This window comes from Gastrolobium bilobum, unplaced genomic scaffold (genome assembly GCF_033153095.1).
Source record: "Gastrolobium bilobum isolate Gb01-03AN ecotype WA unplaced genomic scaffold, APGP_CSIRO_Gbil_v1 utg1162, whole genome shotgun sequence".
NCBI classification, from domain to species: Eukaryota; Viridiplantae; Streptophyta; class Magnoliopsida; order Fabales; family Fabaceae; genus Gastrolobium; species Gastrolobium bilobum.
The window spans coordinates 330,111-349,545 of record NW_026898943.1 but is presented as its reverse complement, the minus strand read 5'-3'; the positions used below and the strand labels follow the sequence as shown (position 1 = coordinate 349,545).

Here is a 19,435-nt window from a genome sequence, read left to right as displayed (position 1 = left end):
AAGAAAAAATATATTAAATTGAGTATATTTGATGCACCAAAGATTTATGAGTAATCTTAGATTTATGAGTAATCTTTATTTAGATCGACCTGTAATGGATAGCCACGAGTGCTTATGACAGGACCAAACTGAAAATGATTTGTGCGTGGATAACACGAACCACTAAAAGCTGGAATGTGAGGTTATGATCGGAGAGCGTGTAGGTAAACTCACTGAATAGCTGCGATGCCAACATGTGAAAGTGAAGAGCATCCGACAACGAAATTATGATTATCTTAAATTATCATGACCAATCAGTGTAGGTTGTAAACATGCCAAGTGTGAGCTGGATAATGGTTAAAAGTTTAAAATATAGCAAAAATGTAATATATGTAATTATTATCTTTCATCAATCTTTTTAAATCTAAGCTTTAAATATAGGAAAAACATTTTTTTACTTTACATCAGATAATTATTTTCTTTTCTTTTCACATAAAAAATTATATTATTATTTTTTTGGATAATGGATTCCATCATATTATATGTTATAGTAGGAGTTACATATCTTCAACAAAATAAAAAAATATAAGCCTTTAAATATATATATATATATATATATATATATTTTAATTAAGTAATATCTTAGCCAGCTCATATCTTGTGAGTGTGGGCTGTGCGGCCTACACATTTCAAATATTAGTATATGACCCGTGCAATTTACGAAGAAAAAAAAATCAATTGATTTGTCACAAAAAAAAATCGATAAGTAATTGTATAGCATTATACTCAAAAAAATACGTTTATCAGAGTGCACCCAAGCGATTGTATAACGTAAGATTTGTTAGTACTTCAAGTTTCAAAAATGCTTTTACAGAAAATAAATTCAAACAGAATTATAAATGAAAAAATAACAGATTTTGTGTAAATTTAAATTAAAAAACTATTAAAACAGATTCGAAATTATTTTTCAAAATAATATAATCAATAACGTATGAAAAGAATACATAACAGTTCAGGATCTTTGATCAAATGAGGTTCTTTGATCATTTATGGGGTGTATTGAATTTGAATTTTAAATGATTTTAATAGATTTTTCTTGGACAAAAAAAATCTAATGGTAATCAATTAGGATTTAAAAATATTGTTTTAGAGTCTGTCTATATTCATTGGTAATCAATCAGGATTTTAAACAAAGAAAAAATAATATTGTGGTATTAAAAAAATTGATGATTTTAGTAGATTTTCTATTGGTGTGATTTCGTGAGACTTTTTAGTAAGAAATATAAATAGGATGTCTCTCTCGCAATCTCACCATAACCCGTAGGATTTCTTGAAATTTCTATATTGCAATGTTTTTATTCTTCTTTTGGTGAGTTGACCCGCTTAAAACCGAGTTACACTACGAGAGCTTCGTCAAAGCTAAAAAACATATATTTTTAGCGATTTTCATCATAAAACAATCCAAAAACAACAAACCAACAATATTTTAATATAATACATCTCAAAAATAGCATATTTTTTAGAGCTTTTGGAAGTTTTAAAAAAAAAAATTCTATGGGTTGCGATTTTTCTTGGCATAAAAATATATAATTTGTATTAAAAAAACATAAAATAGTGGGAAAACAAAAGGGGAACTAAAACCCTCAAATCAATTTTCGTTTTACATTAATAAAACAATATCAATTTAAAGAAAGATTGAAACTTTCATAATATGAACCTTATATTTCGTAACAATATATCATGAACGAAATTTCTTCACTATAAGAAACAATTTCACATAATTTTTGTGTTAATTGATAACTAAAAACTTATTTTTCAAAAGTCGCAAAGCAATTTAATAACTTTAGGTAATAAATTTTCTAAATTTTCACATAATAAAACCCAAAAATTCTTATTCGAAATTTTATTAGAATACTCAATGAAATCATGCATATGATATATGGTTAGAAAACTCTCATCACGTAGAACAAAAACCTCAATGTTTCCATGATCAATTGCGAAAAATTTCAAACGAAATTTTATCATGAACTTTAGATTCTATATGCAAATTAAGAATTATTTTAATAAATAATAAAATTAGGTTTTATAATCATATATGCATAGCTCATATATCAAATGAAGAATATAATCTTCAACTCATTGGTCAAACCCAAAAACATGAACGAGAAAATGCTAATGCGTGGAGAGTTGTTACTTAGTAATTTTGAATGTTTGTTAAAAAATATATTATGTTTTACTGATTTAGAAAATTATATTAGGTTTTACTTTTTTTTATTAATAGCATTTTATTTCTTTGTTGTTTTTTTTATTGACTCTTGTAATTTTGAATGTTTGTTAAAATTCATATGGATTTTTAAAATATTGTAAATCCATATTATTTTTTCAAATCTTATAAATTATATCTTAATAAATCTTGATTGTAAAAAAAAGTCTTTTAAAAATATATTTAAAGTGCCTCAAATTCTAAATAGTCTTTTAAAATCTACAAGATTTTTATCTCAAAAAAGTCTTTTAATATCTTAATCCAATATACCCCCTTTAATCTATCAATTTGGTATCCAGGTAATATATATTACTGATGGGGTCTTCAAGTCCCGTGGGGGGTGGACCAGCGACTTTGAGTCCACCCCTCCCCCTGCGGAACACTTTGTTCTAATTTTTTTTTTTGTCACCTAGTCCCGCTCTTACCCTCTTGGAATTGGATTTTTTATATTATTATACATAGTTTTTTTTAATTAGTCAATAGTTATACTTTTTTTAAATTAATTTTTTTTTTGTAAATTTAAATTAATTTTTTGGTGTTATCCTTACATCGACATGTATAATTAATTATATGTACAGATTTTATGTAATGCTTATTAGTTAATGAATAGTGATTAGTTTGTTAATAATGTAATTTATAATACTTGACTTGTTTATCTTATTTCTAATTTTTCCTACTTCTTTTTGTCTAACATTTTTGCTATATTCTTGTAGATATGGGGTCAGTTTATGCAATCATATATTACAATTATAGAATATATGAAGGTGCTTCAGGATGGACATTTAAGGGGAAAACAAAAATAATACAAATTTGATGCGGAGTGGGATTGCATGATTTAAAATCAAAGATTGCATAGAAATTGAAGCTCAGTCCCAATCAATCGATGTCTCAGATAACCGGCCATTATTGTACGATTGAAAAAATCACGGTGCTGGAAATTGTTGCTACTGATGATGTTGATATAATGTTCAATCTGTTTCAACAACAATCTACAATGACAATGCTTAAGTTGTATGCTGACATTGCTTGTGCAGACAGTTCTTCATTGCCAGTTGAGTCATTAGATCTAAATTTGCCACATTATGATGCTTCATCACATCGCTGGCAGAATACACATGTCAAATATCTAATATTTTGTAAATAATTAAACATTATACATGCTTGTGTTATTGGATTATTATCTACATATCTAATTGTTATATAATAATGTAAATACTATATAATTATGTAATTACACATGTGAAGTATCTAATTATTATCTCATTATGTAAATACATAATTATCTAATTACTATCTAATTATCCAATTATCTAATTCTCTAATTACGTAATTATCTAATTATTATCTAATTATCCGATTATATAATTCTCTAATTACATAATTATCTAATTATCCAATTATTAATTCTCTATATTGCACATGTCATACATCTAAATATTATCTAATTACATAATATTCTATTTATTTAATTATTATATAATTATTTAGTTACACATATCAAATATCTAGAATAACATAAAAAAGTATTGCATCTAATAAGTAATAAATAATTAAAACAATCATTAAAATATAATCATGACATATTTAAATAAAATAAAATTAAACATAACCAATTTTTTTTTTAACATAACCAAATTTAAATATGCAGTAAAGTTGAAAAAAAAAGAACATTATTTACCTTAGTGTTGCGCCTAGAAAAACGAAGAAAGTTTAATAATGTACCAACCGGTTGAATAAAATGCTCTTTGACCAAATTCTTTGTTGCTACCTCGGCCAAATTCCCGGCAGCCAATTGAGAACTCTTGGAAGAAAGGGAGAAAAAGATTTGAAGAAAGAGAAAGATATTTGAATAAAAGAGAAAAGAGAGAGATTTGAATGAAGAGAAATGAAACAGATTTGGTAGAAAGAGTGGAAGTAAAAAAGTGACTGGGAGATTTTTTTGATTGATTTTTATATTGGGCTCAGATGATTGAGATTGTGTCACTTGGTACACTATTTTTCAGGTGGAAGCGGCATTTACAAATAGAAAAAAAAGTAAGTACTGTGGACAGAGTTCAAAAAAAAAAAAAAAATCTTGAAATGTCTCGCAGAGGTTTGGGGTGAGACCTAATGAGTGTAGCTCAGTTGGTAACTTGGCGCTGAGTTAGTAGGGGTTGGATATGTGTTTGATTCCCGCTGAATGCATTCTTGGGGAGGGGGCTGAACCTTTAGCCATCACTGTTCCCCCGCACTCCGGATTAGTCCCATAGCCGGCTCAAAGAGTCGAAGCTCGTGGGGATACCAGAGGAAACCAACTCGTCTCAAAGAGATAATTAGAGTTGGATAACTCCAAAAAAAAGAGAGGTTTGGGGCGAGATTTAGACCGATGGCCTCCTGCAGCATTTAAAGATCTTAGACACTAATATATCTCAATCAAATATCAAATTAGTATATTAAAAGTTCATACATCCTTATTTGGTCAAAGAGCCTATCTGTTAGCGTAAAGTAATATGTGAATTGTTCATATTTCCTATACATAATTAATGAGATTATCTTCACCAAAAAATAAAAGATAAAAATAACTAGATTATAACACGTGATATGATTTTGTTTGTCTGTTTTAAATTTTATTATCTTGATTTTTTCATTACATATAAATATTAATTAATTTTATAAATAAATGTTATTATATAATGAAGATTGTAAATAATATAATTATTATTCTATTTGAAAATTAATACTAAATTCATTTAATCAAATAAAAATAATATAAATAAAAGGGGAGGTTACATTTACTCATCTTTGAAATGTGGTAGGCCTCAGGTTGTAATTTATTGGGTCATACTTATTAATTAATTAATTATTAATAAATTATAATTGTTAGATTGACGAAAATCAAAGAATAAGAGTTGGTAGTAAGAGATAGTAAATAGTAAGTATAACCTTTTTCTAAATAATAAAAACAATTTATAAATTTATTTGTCTCAAAATAATACTTTTATAAAAAATATAAAAATAACCGAAGAATTTCTTGAAACCATTTTTTCACCACTAATTTTTATTAATTCTGAATTTGTTGGATCATTAAATCTTTGATCGTTCTAAGTTTTCGAATAATCTGAATCAATAACTAATCAACATATTTTTAAAAGAAATAAGTTATGTCATTTTAGGATAGAGATAGACACAAGAAATAAAAATTATAGAGAGAAAGTGAGTGATTTTTTGTAATTTAATTTTTAAATAAAAAATATTACTATTAAAATAACATAATTTTATATCATTTAAAATGACAAATATTTCTTCTATTTTTAAAACAACACATAAAACTATAACTGCGCTGGCAACGGGGCTTCGTAGAGTACGGGGATAGAGATCGGTTATTCGCTCATGGGTAAATTGGCCTCCGAAGAGGAATGGAACCAGTGCTGGACCTGACTGAAAACCATAAGGGAAATAGGCCCAATCATTATAGGGCTTGTGGATCTATTTAAATTGAAAGACCCTGACTCAAAGTATGAATAAATTGCTTTATGAATCTAACTTTCTCGATACATATTTATTTGTAAATATTCAATAAAAGATTTTAATTCTTGGAACATTTTTGTTGTTGTTGTAGCTATCTATTCCTTTCTACTCCTTTTAAGCATCACTCAATGAATGCTTTTGTATATATTGCCACGAATTTTTTTTTATTTCCTTACGCAAAACATTTTCTAGGCACATCGGAGTCCAGAAAAGAGTTATGTCCAAATTAGTTACAGACAGTTTCATCATAGCCAGTAATCCAAATAATTCATATTATTGGGCAAATTAAAAAATTTAATACTGTTAAGATTACTCTATTATTTTTTGAAATAATAATAATAATAAAAACTGCTAGGTAAGGCGCTCGTGTGCCACTTCAAAAGAAAAGTATATACGAAGCCATATTTTCTTTGTTAGTTTCACTTTATGAAGGCTCAAAGTTCGAACAGAAATGACTCTTGGAAATAAAAAGCTTACAAAGAAAGAGACAGAGACTGTGATAGAACACGGAGTAAATAATTAAAAGGGGTCAATTCCTTACATTTGACGAACCAACAAATTCGGCTTCTGATTCGTTACCTGCATCTCTAACATTACCATTTATCCTTCCTTCACCATAACAAATATTTTTCCACAAAACCATGCCACACGCTATTCTTAACGTACCCAGTAAGTCACACTCGTAAATTCACTCACTCAAAAAGTTCTAACTATTTTGAGACAGCAAATGTTGTCTTTTTACCCTTTGCTAAAAACACAGAAAACGACTCTGCCATGCTCAACCCAACCGACCGTTTGTTATTTCTTCCTTTGTTCTTGTTCTTGATTTCCGCTCCTGTGTTTCAACAAAAATGTTTAGCCTCAGGGTCCCCTGTGCATGAAAGGAGCTTCAAGAGACCTGATCCTTTGCGACATTTCAAATACTACAATGGATATTTCGATGTTCGAAACAAGCATTACTTGTCTGTGAGTCGTTTTTCCCTTCTCTATTTCTTAAATTATGATATATTTATTTTTCTTTGAAATCACGTGTACCATCATCATATATGTATGTCTACTATAGGCACATATAGCGTATTATATTATGTATATCGGAATTTGAAGCCAAGGCAAGGTGTCACTCTACACTTTCACATACAGTTCATCATAACCTCAACCATGATTTTATATCATCATCATCATCATCATTATTAATATTATTATTGGCTGATTATAAACAAAAAAGTTTTGATCCTTTTCAGTCTGCGGCATTTACAGGAGTCCACGGATACGCATTTGCGGGAGTTTGGTTGTTATGTGGGGTGGCCTTCGGCATTTTTATGATGGTGAAGTGTCTAAGTGGTGGCTCTGTTTCATTACCATGTTTGAACCATTTCTATCTCCACATTTTCTTCTTGCTTCTCTTTTTGACCTCTCTCGCCATGTAAGTTCACAATTTCATACACTTTATCTTCCTACGCATGCACCATTCAACGTTATTAGATGAAACTGTAATTGAAGCAATTGGGTGTATGACAGAGTTGCTTCCAGTTTTGTCCTCGCCACGAGTCAGAAGACCCTGCAGAGGACAGAAAAACTGAAAGAAACTGTGCTGGATATAGGAGAAGATGCTCTTGGGACCTTAGGCAGAGTAATAAGAACAACGAAACAAATGCAATACCTTTTGCTTCCATATAATCCACAGATATGTTCCAGTTTGAATTCCACCACTGAAGACCTTAGAAGCAACTCGCGTGTGATCCACCGTTTTGTTGAAACAAGTGGGCAATCATTCGACAAAGCCACTCATACTTCGTATAAATTTTTTTCCCTTTAAATAACTTCGAAGTTGATTGTAATTGTGTTTCTTACTTTCTAATTCATTGATTTCGCGATCTTAATGTGTCATAGGTATGTAGTTCATTTCGTTGTTCTAACCATCAACTTAGTGACACTGGTTGCAGCACTAGGTAAGCATTAATCCAGCACAACATGAGAAGCCTCATTCTTATACCTTGTAATATACTTTATATTGTTTATATTTAGCTAATTTCCTCAGACAATTGATTGATATTAATTTGGTTTCATTAATTGTTTGCTCACTTTGCTGTTTTGACTCAGTTCTGCTGCTGCTGCATTGGCGTCCTGGGTTTATAATGTATGATATACTATCATTTTCAATGTTTTAATTAACTACAGAGTTAGTAGCTCTGTTCACTATTTTGCTATGACTTAACATTATTTAGCATTATTTTGTTTCAGCATAATTTTCTTGTTTTGGATCTTAACAAGCCTGTGCTGGTTCTTGACTGGTTTTGATTTTTTCCTTCACACGTGAGTAAACGAACTGTTCATGCATGAGTTATAAGTGGGATTGAAGTCATTGAAACCTCTTTTCAAGTGTCACGACGTTCTGTAAACTGTGCATGCAGTTTTGCAGATGATGCATGCTCAGCTTTAGAGGACTTTGAAGAAAACCCACAAAACAGTAGCCTGGGTTCGATGTTGCCGTGCATGAACGAATCATTCTCAGGGAACTTGATAGCTCAAATTGGCAACACCATCCACAATTTCATAGTTGAGGTACAAAATTTGAACTCCATTCATTCATTCATTCAAAAGAAAATGCAAACGAATGGTTTCTTTCTGTCTCAAGATGAATTCTAATATATTATGTTTTGATATAATGTTTTCTTTGTGTCTCAGTTGAATTCTAATATGTCGGTGATTTATCGGCTCCTAGGAGTAGGTGAAGAAAATGAAGAATTAATGGGAGTCATAAAGATTTGTGACCCTTTCTCAGGATCACCAAACTACAGCTACATTCCACAGAACTGCCCTCAGGATGCCATTCGGATTGGAGATTTACCAAAAGTAAGTCTTACACTAAATTAAAGCTAGACTGCTATTTATATCTTTTACAACATCTCTGAAAAGTAAACTCGTAATTAGATTCTTGCAAGGTTCACATGTCACGAAGAGGACAAAAGGGAAGAATGCACAAAAAAGGGGAGATTTCTTCCAGAAGCTTCTTACAACATGGCTCATGCCTATAGTAGATCCATCCAGGATTTGCTGGATATATATCCAGACTTGGAAAGACTGTCAAAATGCACCATTGTGAAGAACAAAATTGCTGAAATTGTGCTGCATCAATGCAGGCCAATAAGAATTTGGACTAGATTGTTGTGGTCATCTATGATGTCTTTGTCCATTATTATGGTAGTCTTGGTATTCACCTGGGTGGTGGAGGCTTTTCAATGCTGGGAAAAACCCCTCTCTATGTATTCTAGGACTCCAAGATCTACATAGGGGGTTTTATCTATTTACACATTTTAAAGGTAGATACAGTAATCAGGGGAGGAGGTATATACTTCTTTTCCTTTTCTTTTGTTCTGTGGTTTTTCCAATTTCAGCCTAATAACTGGGAAAATAGCACTCCATGCAGTTCGTAAGACAAACTGGAGAACAATGTAAAAAAATGAAAATAATTTGTTTCAAGTGTGAATATTGCATGCTTGTGGAAAAAAAAAAAGTTGTACATTGCAGTTGCAGCTTAATGATTTGTGTGAGATACATTGTATGCAATTGGTTGTAATTGTAAATATGACAATATATTACTGCAGTCATTTGATGTTACTGATATAAATTGTCTCCTGTATTAATATTGAATTCGCTTTTAAAACAATAGGAATAATTATGTTATATTACTAGTTTTATTAAGGGGTGTTTGGTAGAGTAAAATTTTTTTTGTCGGGAAATCATGATTACCAAGAATATAGTGGGAAAGTGAATTTTTCGATTGGTTGATTGTCAAATATTAATGGGAATGTCAAATTTTTCTGATACTTGAGATTTCAAGAATACCACCCTCCTAGTGGTATTTTTGGATGTCATTTTGCTATACAATTTGTTCACAAATCAGAATCTCAAACAAATTAGATTACTGAAAAAAAATTTAAAAACCTTCTACCAAATATTGGTAAATAGAATTCTCGTAAATTTAAAAAAAGTCCAAACGCTCCGTAAAGAAACAATGTACTTTGTTTTACTAAACTCTCTAAAGAATTATAATTTCCGGACAGTGGCGTAGCCACACATGTAGAGCTGTCAAAACGGGCCAGTCCGGCCCATTTAGCCCTAGCCCAAGTGGGTTAGGACCAAAAAGCCCACATTGATATAGATCTACACGGGCCAAAGCACTATGGGTTAGGGCCAGCCCGCGGGCCTTCTAAAAAAATAACGTATTTTTTTAAAAAAATATTTATAATAAAATGGTGCATAGAAATTATTAGAAAAAATAAATAAATAATTTTTAGAAAATTGTCACTTTTTTAAAAAATTATTGCATAGAAATTTTTTCGTAAGACGTTTTAACAGAAAACGTTTCTGTAAAAAAATTGACGAAAAAAAAAATTGTCAAAATTCTTTACAGAATCTTAATTCCATAATATTTTTGACGAAAATATTTCCAACGAAATTTTGACGAAAAAAATTTCCGTCGAAATTTTCGACGAAAATTTCTGTCAAAATTTTTGAAACAAAAATTTACGTCGAAATTTTTGATGAAAAAAGTTTTTGTTGAAATTTTTGACGAAAATATTTCCAACGAAATTTTGACGGAGAAAGTTTTTGATGAAATTTTTGAAGAAAAAAGTTTCCGTCGAAATTTTTGACGAAAAAATTTCTGTCAAAATTTTGACTTAAAAATTTACGTCGAAATTTTTGATTAAAAAAATTTTCGTCCAAATTTTTGACGAAAATATTTCCAACGAAATTTTGACGGAAAAAGTTTTTGTTGAAATTTTTGACGAAAAAAGGTTTTGTTGAAATTTTTGACGAAAAAAATTTCTGTAAAAATTTTGACTTAAAAATTTACGTCGAAATTTTCGATGAAAAAAGTTTTTGTCGAAATTTTTGACGCAAAAATTTTTCGACAAAATTTTTGACTAAACACATTTCTGTCAAAAATTTTTGATGAAAATTATTTTTGACAAAATTTTCGATAAAAGATATTTCTTTCAAAATTTTAAACGGAACACATTTTTGTTAAAAATTTCCCACGAAAATTATTTCTGTAAAAAACTTTGACGAAAATATTTCTGTAAAAAATTTCAACGAAAAAAAATATTTTGTCAAAAATCTTTACGAAATCTAAATTCCGTCAAAAGTTTCACAGATACATTACCCTCATAAATTTTGAAAAAAAATATTTCCGTTGTAATTTTCATTGGGTCACATTTTCATCGAAGATTTTGGACGGAAAATATTCCGTCAAATTTTTTGAAAGAATTCTTTTTTCCCTCAAAACTTTTGATGAAATTTTTTTCGTTGTAAATTGGGTTGAGTATTGTAGCCCGCGGGCCAGCCCCAACCTAACCCTATAATGAGAGGACTTTAAAAGGATGGGCTTAAAATGGCCCCATTACGTAGAGGGCTAAAATTTTGATGGGCTGGCCCTAGGGCTTAATGGGCTGGCCGTAGGGCTTGAGTCCTTTTTGACAGAACATGCACCTGCTTGTTTTAATTTTTTGTTTACTTATTATATATATTACATAATTAATTATAATTAATCAAAGTTAAAATTATAATTTGGCACCACCTAAATAAAAAATTAAATGCTCAATACAAAGTAACAACAAACTATGTAAATGCAAACAAATAATAAAAAACATGTACCGTTGTTATTTTTGTGTTTCACCTTCTTTTATTTTTTATCTTGTATATTTGTTTTTTTTCGCTTTATTCTAATTAGTTATGTTATTTATTCTTATTCCTATTATTTTAAAAAAGAAAGACTTCTAAACTTAATCAAAAAAACAATTAGTTGACATATTTCAAAATTTGGACTCAACTAAACCAAATAAACCCCTTAAAAGTAGGGAAAATGGTTTGTCCTTTTAAAGGACAGAACCTTGTGTCTTTTTAATTTTTGACACTATTTTTTAATGGTAAGACATAGTTATAATATGAAAAAAATTATTTTTCTTTTTCTTTTTCTTTTTCCTCAGTCACTTTAGCTGACGTGTAGAGAGAGAAAATAACTTTTCATGAAAATAGCTTTTTATGTTATAACTATATCTTAACGGTATAGACATAGTGTTAAAAACTAAAATGACACAATTTGTGTCATTTAAAAGGATATACACTTAACCCTTAAAAGTAACAATCATGAAACCAAATGAATAACATGTTTATAGTTATGGAATATGAAGGTCCATTAAACTATTGTGCTTTGAGTTATTGGAGACCCAAAGAATAGTCAAAAATCTAATTATCAAATGTGAGAACTTTCCTTTGTGCTTATGGCTATTGAAAATAAGGGTGATGTTCTCTAACGAGAGATATTGAAATTTTAACGAATGGAGATAATGAAAAAGAGACGAAAGACAATGCTTATTATATATATAATTATTATATTTGTGTGTTTTCATATCCTTAGAAAAATGTTTGGTTCGTTATTTATTATGTTGTGGGAGGAAAGTGAAATTCTTATGTTTGAAATGCTTATCGAAAATGTCAGTGCATTTTTATATATTTGATTTGATATATAATCAATGATAATTGTTCATTTGAATTTTCAATGTTATGTGATATTATTTAGTACATAATTTTGATAATTATGCTAGAATTCATAGTAAAATTTTTTCCTTATAATTTAATATGTGAAATTTTCTGGCACCACCTAAATTTTTGGGCTGGCTCCGCTACTGTTGCCGGACATAAAAAAATTTATCCATTGCCAAATATTTCTAACAATTATGTCTAAAATAGTAGAAGTTGGTTGCGATAGTATTGTTTGAGGACGTAAATATGCCACTACACAAAAAATAAGAGACTATTGGGATGTATAATTATTTCCATTGGAAAATTACACCTAATTAAATTCACAAAGCTAACGTCCAAACAGGGGTGGATATTAGTTAGGGCTAACCTTCCTCTCCCAAGAAAATAAATAAATTTTCCAGTGCTTACTCCTGTCACTAAAATCGTGCCTGTGCAAAATCAAAGTATGAATTTTTAAGAGAAAGAGAGGGGGGCATTCTATCTTTCAAAAAAAAAGAAAAAAACAGAGGGGGGTTATCGCCTTCACAATTTAGGGACTCGGAAAGCCACCTATTTCATTTTCAAGATATTGAGGGAGATCCCAATGAAATCAGAGTTGTAGTCCTGTTCGCAAATGGTACAATGAAAACGAAATTGATTTGGTTTTAGGGTTTTATAAGAGTTATGTTGTACGAAAAGTGATTGTGTAATGTTATAGAGATTCGTTTTGCGTGCCTGAATTTTGTATTTATTTTTTTGTTTTAAAAAGTGTGGGCCCCATAAAATATTGTGAAGGTAGGAAAGTTTGTTATGTCATGTTAAAGGATAAAACTAAAACCCTTGGTTTTAATTTGGGTATCATGAATTCGAGAGTGCGAGAGCAATGCACCGATAACGAGGAATTATCTTCAGAGAAGATGGCTAAAGAAAATTATCTTTAGGAATTATCTCTAGTTTATCTATAAAAAAAAAAAAAAAAAAAAACCACCAAATCAAATTTTCAGAGAGGACATTTCCTTTCCAATTTTTTTTTTTTGTGAAAAATGAACTACAAAAAAAATAATGCACAAATATTGAGTAGTGCATAATTAAGAAAAAAAAAATGTTGCGGGCATTACCATTTAAATGAATAATAACAAACTTCCTCATGTTATCAAAGAATAACTAACCAGTCAAATGACCTGCTATTTGTGTTTGAACTGTGTGTACTTTCTACTCTGCTCCAACCATTACTAAAAAGTCGCTATGAGACAAAACATACATTTTTTTTTTATTACGAGAAAAAAATAATACAGGACATAGAATATGTAAAATAATTTTATACTATGATACTTATACTTAATTTAATTTAAAATATATCTCTATCTTAATCCATTGAAATTAAAGAGTGAATATAACTTGTACACTTTATATATATAAATTTACTAAAACAAATGAAAACCCAGTAGTTGGTAGTTTCACTTGTTAAATTTTATTTTATTTTTTTAAATTATTCTATATCGTGAAAAAAACTTTAATTTTAAATTTTTTTAACAACTAATTAATAGTTAATAAGTCCTTTTTTTAATGTTATTTTCACATCCAGCGTCACCATAACATTTTTTTCACGCCAAAGTCCGTTTTATTCACCTTTTCTGCTTAAGAAAAAAAAAAAAGCCTTCTAATGTTCACGGTACAGAAAAGTTAAAATAAGAGTCGTGTTCGGTCATCAATCATGTTCATGATCTCCGTTTGGCACCAGATTACTATAGATAATTGAATACACTGTATTTAAATGCTGAGATTTCGCTACCTGTCATGATATAATGGACACCCGGCAATAAAAATCTAGTATTTAATCCCACCCTATGATATAGGCAGTGGCTTCGTATTTATGTTAAGTAGACACAAAATCAACGAAAGAAAGAAAGAGGAGAGAAGAAACCAAACAACAACAAAACAGAATAAACCAAGGGAAAGGATTGTTTCCTTGATGCTCATCTCATATTTATGGTAAAAGGAAAACTTCTAGAACTGTCCTTGTGGTCGGTACCAAAAGCCACAGTAACACAGTAACACAGTAACAATTGCTTTGGTTGCAAATCAATGTCATCAAACTGAGACTCAGATCCAAACTGCATCGGAAGTTAACTACCCCATACCCAACATCATCTTGTTAATTTTTAATTTTTTGCCTTCTCTCTTTCTCTGACCTCGTATTTGGATTCAGCTTAATTTGGTGTTTGTGTTCTGCCAGTGTGTCTGTAACGTTGAAAAAACACCAACAAAACCGCATGTCGGGGAGTTTTGCTCATCGCGTTGTTGGGGGGCTACTAGGTGAGAGTGCGACTCTTCCACTTCAGTTACACTTCGCTTTTATCATGCATCTATTAGGTTTATTTATTTATTTTATTAGAGTCTGCATATGAATTCCTCTTTTCTCAACCTTCAAGCGTTGTTAATTTTTGGGTGTGAGCTGTTTTGTGGGATTGGGATCTGACACATGGGGTTGAACTCTGATTCCTATAGTTTGATGGAAAATCAATCTTTTTTTTTATTTTTCCCTTCCCCTCATGTCTGTTACTGTTACAACATCTCACTGCATAGTCCTGATTTTATCTTGCTGAAGATTAGAATGATGAATTCATGGTGATAATTAATACATTGGTACGAATTAAAGATAGTGCTTTGAATTACATCTAACAAACCTGGAAGAGAGAGTCAGTTATTATAACAAATCGAGCATTGAGACTGCTTGCTCTTTAATTTTTAATTTTGTGATTACAGTATATGCATAATTCATGAAACCGAAAAGGGGACAAACCCAATTAGGCATAGTTCAGTGTCATCATTTGCAGTTATCATAATGATTTATGAAATTCTGTACCATGTAGGCTAGATGTTTGTGACTTCTATTTGGTCACTTTATCAGGTTTCCATAGGTTGCATTTTGTTAATTGCAGCATTCTCTTGAAGATAAAAGGGAAGAGAAAATGAGGATGAGGAACAAATACAGGAAACCAACAACTTTACGTTGCAATGCAGGGAGCAGATGTTCTACGTCTGTTGTGGTATTGAGCTTGCTAGGATGCCTTCTTTTGCTTCATTTATATTCCAATATTCGTCAAGGAGATGGAGATGGTGGAGAGTCTCAAGTGCGTGTGGTTCATCATCCCCAATTCCGTGAACTTCAAGAAGTGGAAGAGGAGAACATTCAGATTCCCCCACCAAAGGGAAAGAGGTCCCCTCGGGCTGCAAAACGCAGACCTAAACGGACAACCACACTGATTGAGGAATTCTTGGATGAAAATTCTCAACTGAGACATGTGTTTTTTCCTGGTTACAAAAGAGCTATAAATCCAATGCAGGCTGCTGAAAATGATAATTATTACTACTACCCTGGTAGACTTTGGTTGGATACTGATGGAAATCCCATTCAAGCCCATGGAGGGGGTGTTCTGTATGATAAAAAATCAAGGACATACTATTGGTATGGTGAATATAAAGATGGGCCCACCTACCATGCTCATAAGAAAGGAGCTGCTCGGGTAATTTATTTTATTTTAAAGAACTCTTTTGTTTGTTAGTTAATAATTGCCGTTATACTGTACCTAAAAAAAAAAAAATTGCCGTTATGGTTGTAAGATTTTATGGAGCTTATTTTTTATTATTGTAAAAATTTAATGGTTGTCGTAGTGGTTAGCATCTTTATGCAAATGCAATGTTTTATATGATTGCATCTTTCGGTTATTTCGATGTAGAAAAACAATAAGAAGACTTCCTGGTAAGCTAGAACTCACTAGATTAGAGATGCATGTTTGATTCTCATATCTGCATTGATTCCTTCTCTGTTTCCAGTTGCTTACTTAGAGATGCATTTAATTCGTGTTAGATTATTTATTGTTTAAGGTGCTGTATGCTTCAAGTAAGTAATTTCTGTGTCGTTTAAGTTCTTAACATTCTTAGTATCAGCATTAGTAATTCAATTCTTTGGCTGAGAAATGGTATATGTTTCCAAGGTCTCATTTTGTTCTTGAGATGCTAAAGTTAGTCTAAAAGGGGGATATATAATGACCTTTCAATTTGACAGGTTCAGATATTAGAAAATGTAAGAGTCTTTTCAATTTGGATTAAATGCAAACATATGGAGAGCTCATGTTTAAAAAAAAAGAATCACTCCCTATTAAACCTCGACTAGCAAAGGTGGGGGTGAGGGTAATTCTTGTACGCAGTCTTACCTTTGCATAATTGCAAATAGGTTGTTTCCCGGATTCGAACCTGTGACCTTTCAGTCACAAAGGAACAGCTTTAGGAGAGTTCATGTCTAAAAAAAAGAAGTAGTCATCCTAAGAGATATAAAGCTAAAGGATGCACTTTACAGAATAAAATGCAAAAATACCTTTGCAAAAAGTTGAGACCTTCTGCTACAAGTGAAATTGCATAGGTTCTATGCACAGCCTTTTTCACCTATCTAGAGCTCAAAAATTCCATTGGCTATTTGTTCAAAGCCCCTCAGAAATCCACTGATTATAAGTTCTTAATACTTGCAGTAATACCACTTCTTGCTTACCTCAAAGGTAACAATTTCTTTAAGTTGAATTTACATGGCTTTATATTCACAACAAAGAAAAGAAAAGATACTGGCTTTTTTTTACCTTCCTCGTGGTATTCCCTTACCTCACCCAGTTGATATGGCTTTAAGTGATGCGCAAAAGTCAGGGAAATTTCTTTTACAAGACTCAAAATTCTCCGTGCTAATTGAAAGGCACATCTGGTCAACTAGCAAGTTTACAAGTGGAGTGGCTGAGGAAGAACTTTTGTACCTGTATCCAAATAACTTAGGCAATCTTATCCTTTTTGTTCATTTTTCTATTAGGAAGAGCAAAGCTTGTATTACTAGTGAGTTTGAGTTTAGAATGTTTTTGGTTCCATGCCCAAGTAGATATCATCATGAATGATATTCTTAGTACCAATAGGAGTTTTTTTTTTATGTTTTTTAATCTATGTTTTTCCTTTTCCTCCCTCTGCTTTATGAACATAAAGTGAACTTGTTTCTCCTTAAATCAGAATTCGCTTTCAATTACTTGTATATTTTGAAATAACTATTTTCCTTACTCTTGTGGTTATAGTAGTGTTTTTGTATGATAATTTGAGCCTATATATCTTGCCGTTATAACCTCACCTTCCAGTATCTACAACAGGAATACTTTTTTATTTATATTTTTAAACCAACCTTGCACATTTACTTAGATGCATAACTTTGTGTCCAAACACTAGTCATTATCTCTTTCTCCATCAGGTGGACATTATTGGAGTTGGTTGCTATTCTTCTAAGGATTTGTGGACCTGGAAACATGAGGGAATTGTATTGCCAGCAGAGGAAACAAATGAAATGCATGATCTGCACAAGTCTAATGTGCTTGAGAGGCCAAAAGTGATTTACAATGAGAAGACTGGAAAGTATGTGATGTGGATGCATATTGATGATGCCAACTATACCAAAGCGGCTGTTGGCGTAGCAATCAGTGATGCACCTGATGGTCCTTTTGATTATCTCGGTAGCCAAAGACCCCATGGATATGAAAGCAGGGATATGACAGTTTTCAAAGATGATGATGGTGTGGCATATCTAATCTACTCCTCTGAAGACAATAGTGAACTGCACATTGGACCCCTTACCTTAGACTATGTCAACGTGACATCTGTCATGAGAAGGATTCTTGTGGGACAGCACAGAGAAGCACCAGCTTTGTTCAAGCATCAGGGTACATATTACATGATCACATCGGGCTGCACAGGATGGGCCCCAAATGAGGCACTGGCTCATGCAGCTGAGTCAATCATGGGGCCTTGGGAAACAATGGGAAATCCATGCCTCGGAGGAAATAAAATGTTTCGGCTTACAACATTCTTTGCTCAGAGCACTTTTGTGCTTCCTCTACCTGGCTTCCCAGGTTTATTTGTTTTCATGGCAGATCGGTGGAATCCAGCTGACTTAAGGGACTCAAGATATGTATGGTTGCCTTTGATAGTGGCAGGACCTGCTGATCAGCCTCTGGAGTACAGTTTTGAATTCCCATTGTGGTCAAGAGTGTCTATCTATTGGCATAGAAAGTGGAAACTGCCTCAGGTTTGGAACGGTTTGAAATGATGTAGATTCTCTTTGTAGATTTGTGGTCATATACAAAGTCTCGGTATATATCTTACCGTGTTGCATGTCTTGCATGCACTTGTTGGAAAGTTCGTGGAGTGCTTGAGGAATCAGACATAGAAACTTTTTAAGTCTCAATAACATGCAGTGGACTTGAAACCTCTTAAATTTAGGGGAAGTTGAGATTAATTTGAGGGAGCTTATGTATATTGAGAAAGATTATTCACATAATTCGAGTTTTGCTAATAATTCAGTATTGTTGATTAGTTGTGTCGCGACATTATGTGTAATTAGTTATGTAAATGATTCTTTCATATGTGTACTTTATGTTGATTTTTATTTTTATTTTTTTGGTGGGTTTCTTGGAATTGCTTCACATGCATTTTCAGTTTGTGCATAAGATTACGAACAATAAGAATATGCTGTTGGTTTGGCAAAAGCAAAGTATCCGTACAATCACCAATTGCATATAGCCAAGAATTTCCCTAAAGTTAGATGGATGGGCTGTTGAAACTTGAACATATATCATTATCGTAATTAGGGCCCTCCTGGGCTTGGGTTTAGCTTGTGGCATATTTCTAATAATAAAACCCGTAGGAAGGCCTAATGTTGGGCCCAATTCTGTGGCCCAAATGATGTGATCCCAGTAGCTGGCTTCAACATATGCTTGGATCTGGTGTGGGATCTCAAGTTGCATCAAACCACCGTCTCAGGCAAAAAGTGACTGAAAAAGTGAGCAGGAGACTGGGTATATGACAATTTCAATTAATTTTAATCGTAAGTTTGGTCCTTATTTTCTTTCTTAGTCATTCTCGTTTAGCTTTTCTATTATTAAATTAGCAAAATATAATCTCGCCAGTATTGTCGGAAAGAGGTTTTTCTTTTTTTATATTTATTATTATTACCCAAACGGGTTAATACAGAGAGACAAAGATCTTGAAGTGCCATGGGTTGGAAATTATACACTGGAGTTAGGCTTGTACTTGAACTGGTCCCATAAAAAACATAAAGATCAGCTTGTCGTTGTCATT

The 19,435-nt window shown here is 31.7% G+C and overlaps 2 protein-coding genes across 7 annotated transcripts; both read left to right on the top strand.

The window, feature by feature from the left end:
- Positions 1-3,125: 3,125 nt before the first annotated feature.
- Positions 3,126-9,183, top strand: LOC133285672 (uncharacterized). Its single transcript, XM_061482936.1, has 11 exons — positions 3,126-3,378; positions 6,609-6,715; positions 6,991-7,172; positions 7,268-7,379; positions 7,640-7,698; positions 7,788-7,886; positions 7,991-8,062; positions 8,161-8,311; positions 8,435-8,602; positions 8,681-8,959; positions 9,145-9,183. Exons 1-11 carry the CDS (start codon positions 3,126-3,128, stop codon positions 9,181-9,183), a joined length of 1,521 nt encoding a protein of 506 aa, XP_061338920.1.
- A 4,972-nt stretch (positions 9,184-14,155) lies between these two features.
- LOC133285680 (uncharacterized) lies at positions 14,156-18,726 on the top strand. 6 transcript variants are annotated; one of them, XM_061482951.1, is made up of 4 exons: positions 14,156-14,399; positions 14,511-14,590; positions 15,299-15,801; positions 17,553-18,726. In XM_061482951.1, exons 2-4 carry the CDS (start codon positions 14,548-14,550, stop codon positions 18,402-18,404), a joined length of 1,398 nt encoding a protein of 465 aa, XP_061338935.1. In that variant the 5' UTR covers positions 14,156-14,399; positions 14,511-14,547; the 3' UTR covers positions 18,405-18,726. The 6 variants fall into 6 exon arrangements, with proteins under 6 accessions (XP_061338935.1, XP_061338932.1, XP_061338934.1 ...); XM_061482948.1 differs by having other exon boundaries at positions 15,217-15,801; XM_061482950.1 differs by having other exon boundaries at positions 14,156-14,590.
- The last annotated feature ends 709 nt before the right edge of the window (positions 18,727-19,435 follow it).

Bases quoted from the DNA above. Each gene is read 5' to 3' on its own strand.
- LOC133285672 (XM_061482936.1), top strand. From the start codon at position 3,126: ATGTCTCAGATAACCGGCCATTATTGTACGATTGAAAAAATCACGGTG. The intron at 7,173-7,267 runs GTAAGTTCACAA...GGTGTATGACAG, and splicing joins TTTTTGACCTCTCTCGCCAT to AGTTGCTTCCAGTTTTGTCC. The intron at 8,063-8,160 runs GTGAGTAAACGA...CTGTGCATGCAG, and splicing joins TTTGATTTTTTCCTTCACAC to TTTTGCAGATGATGCATGCT.
- LOC133285680 (XM_061482948.1), top strand. From the start codon at position 15,247: ATGAGGATGAGGAACAAATACAGGAAACCAACAACTTTACGTTGCAAT. The intron at 15,802-17,552 runs GTAATTTATTTT...TTTCTCCATCAG, and splicing joins ATAAGAAAGGAGCTGCTCGG to GTGGACATTATTGGAGTTGG.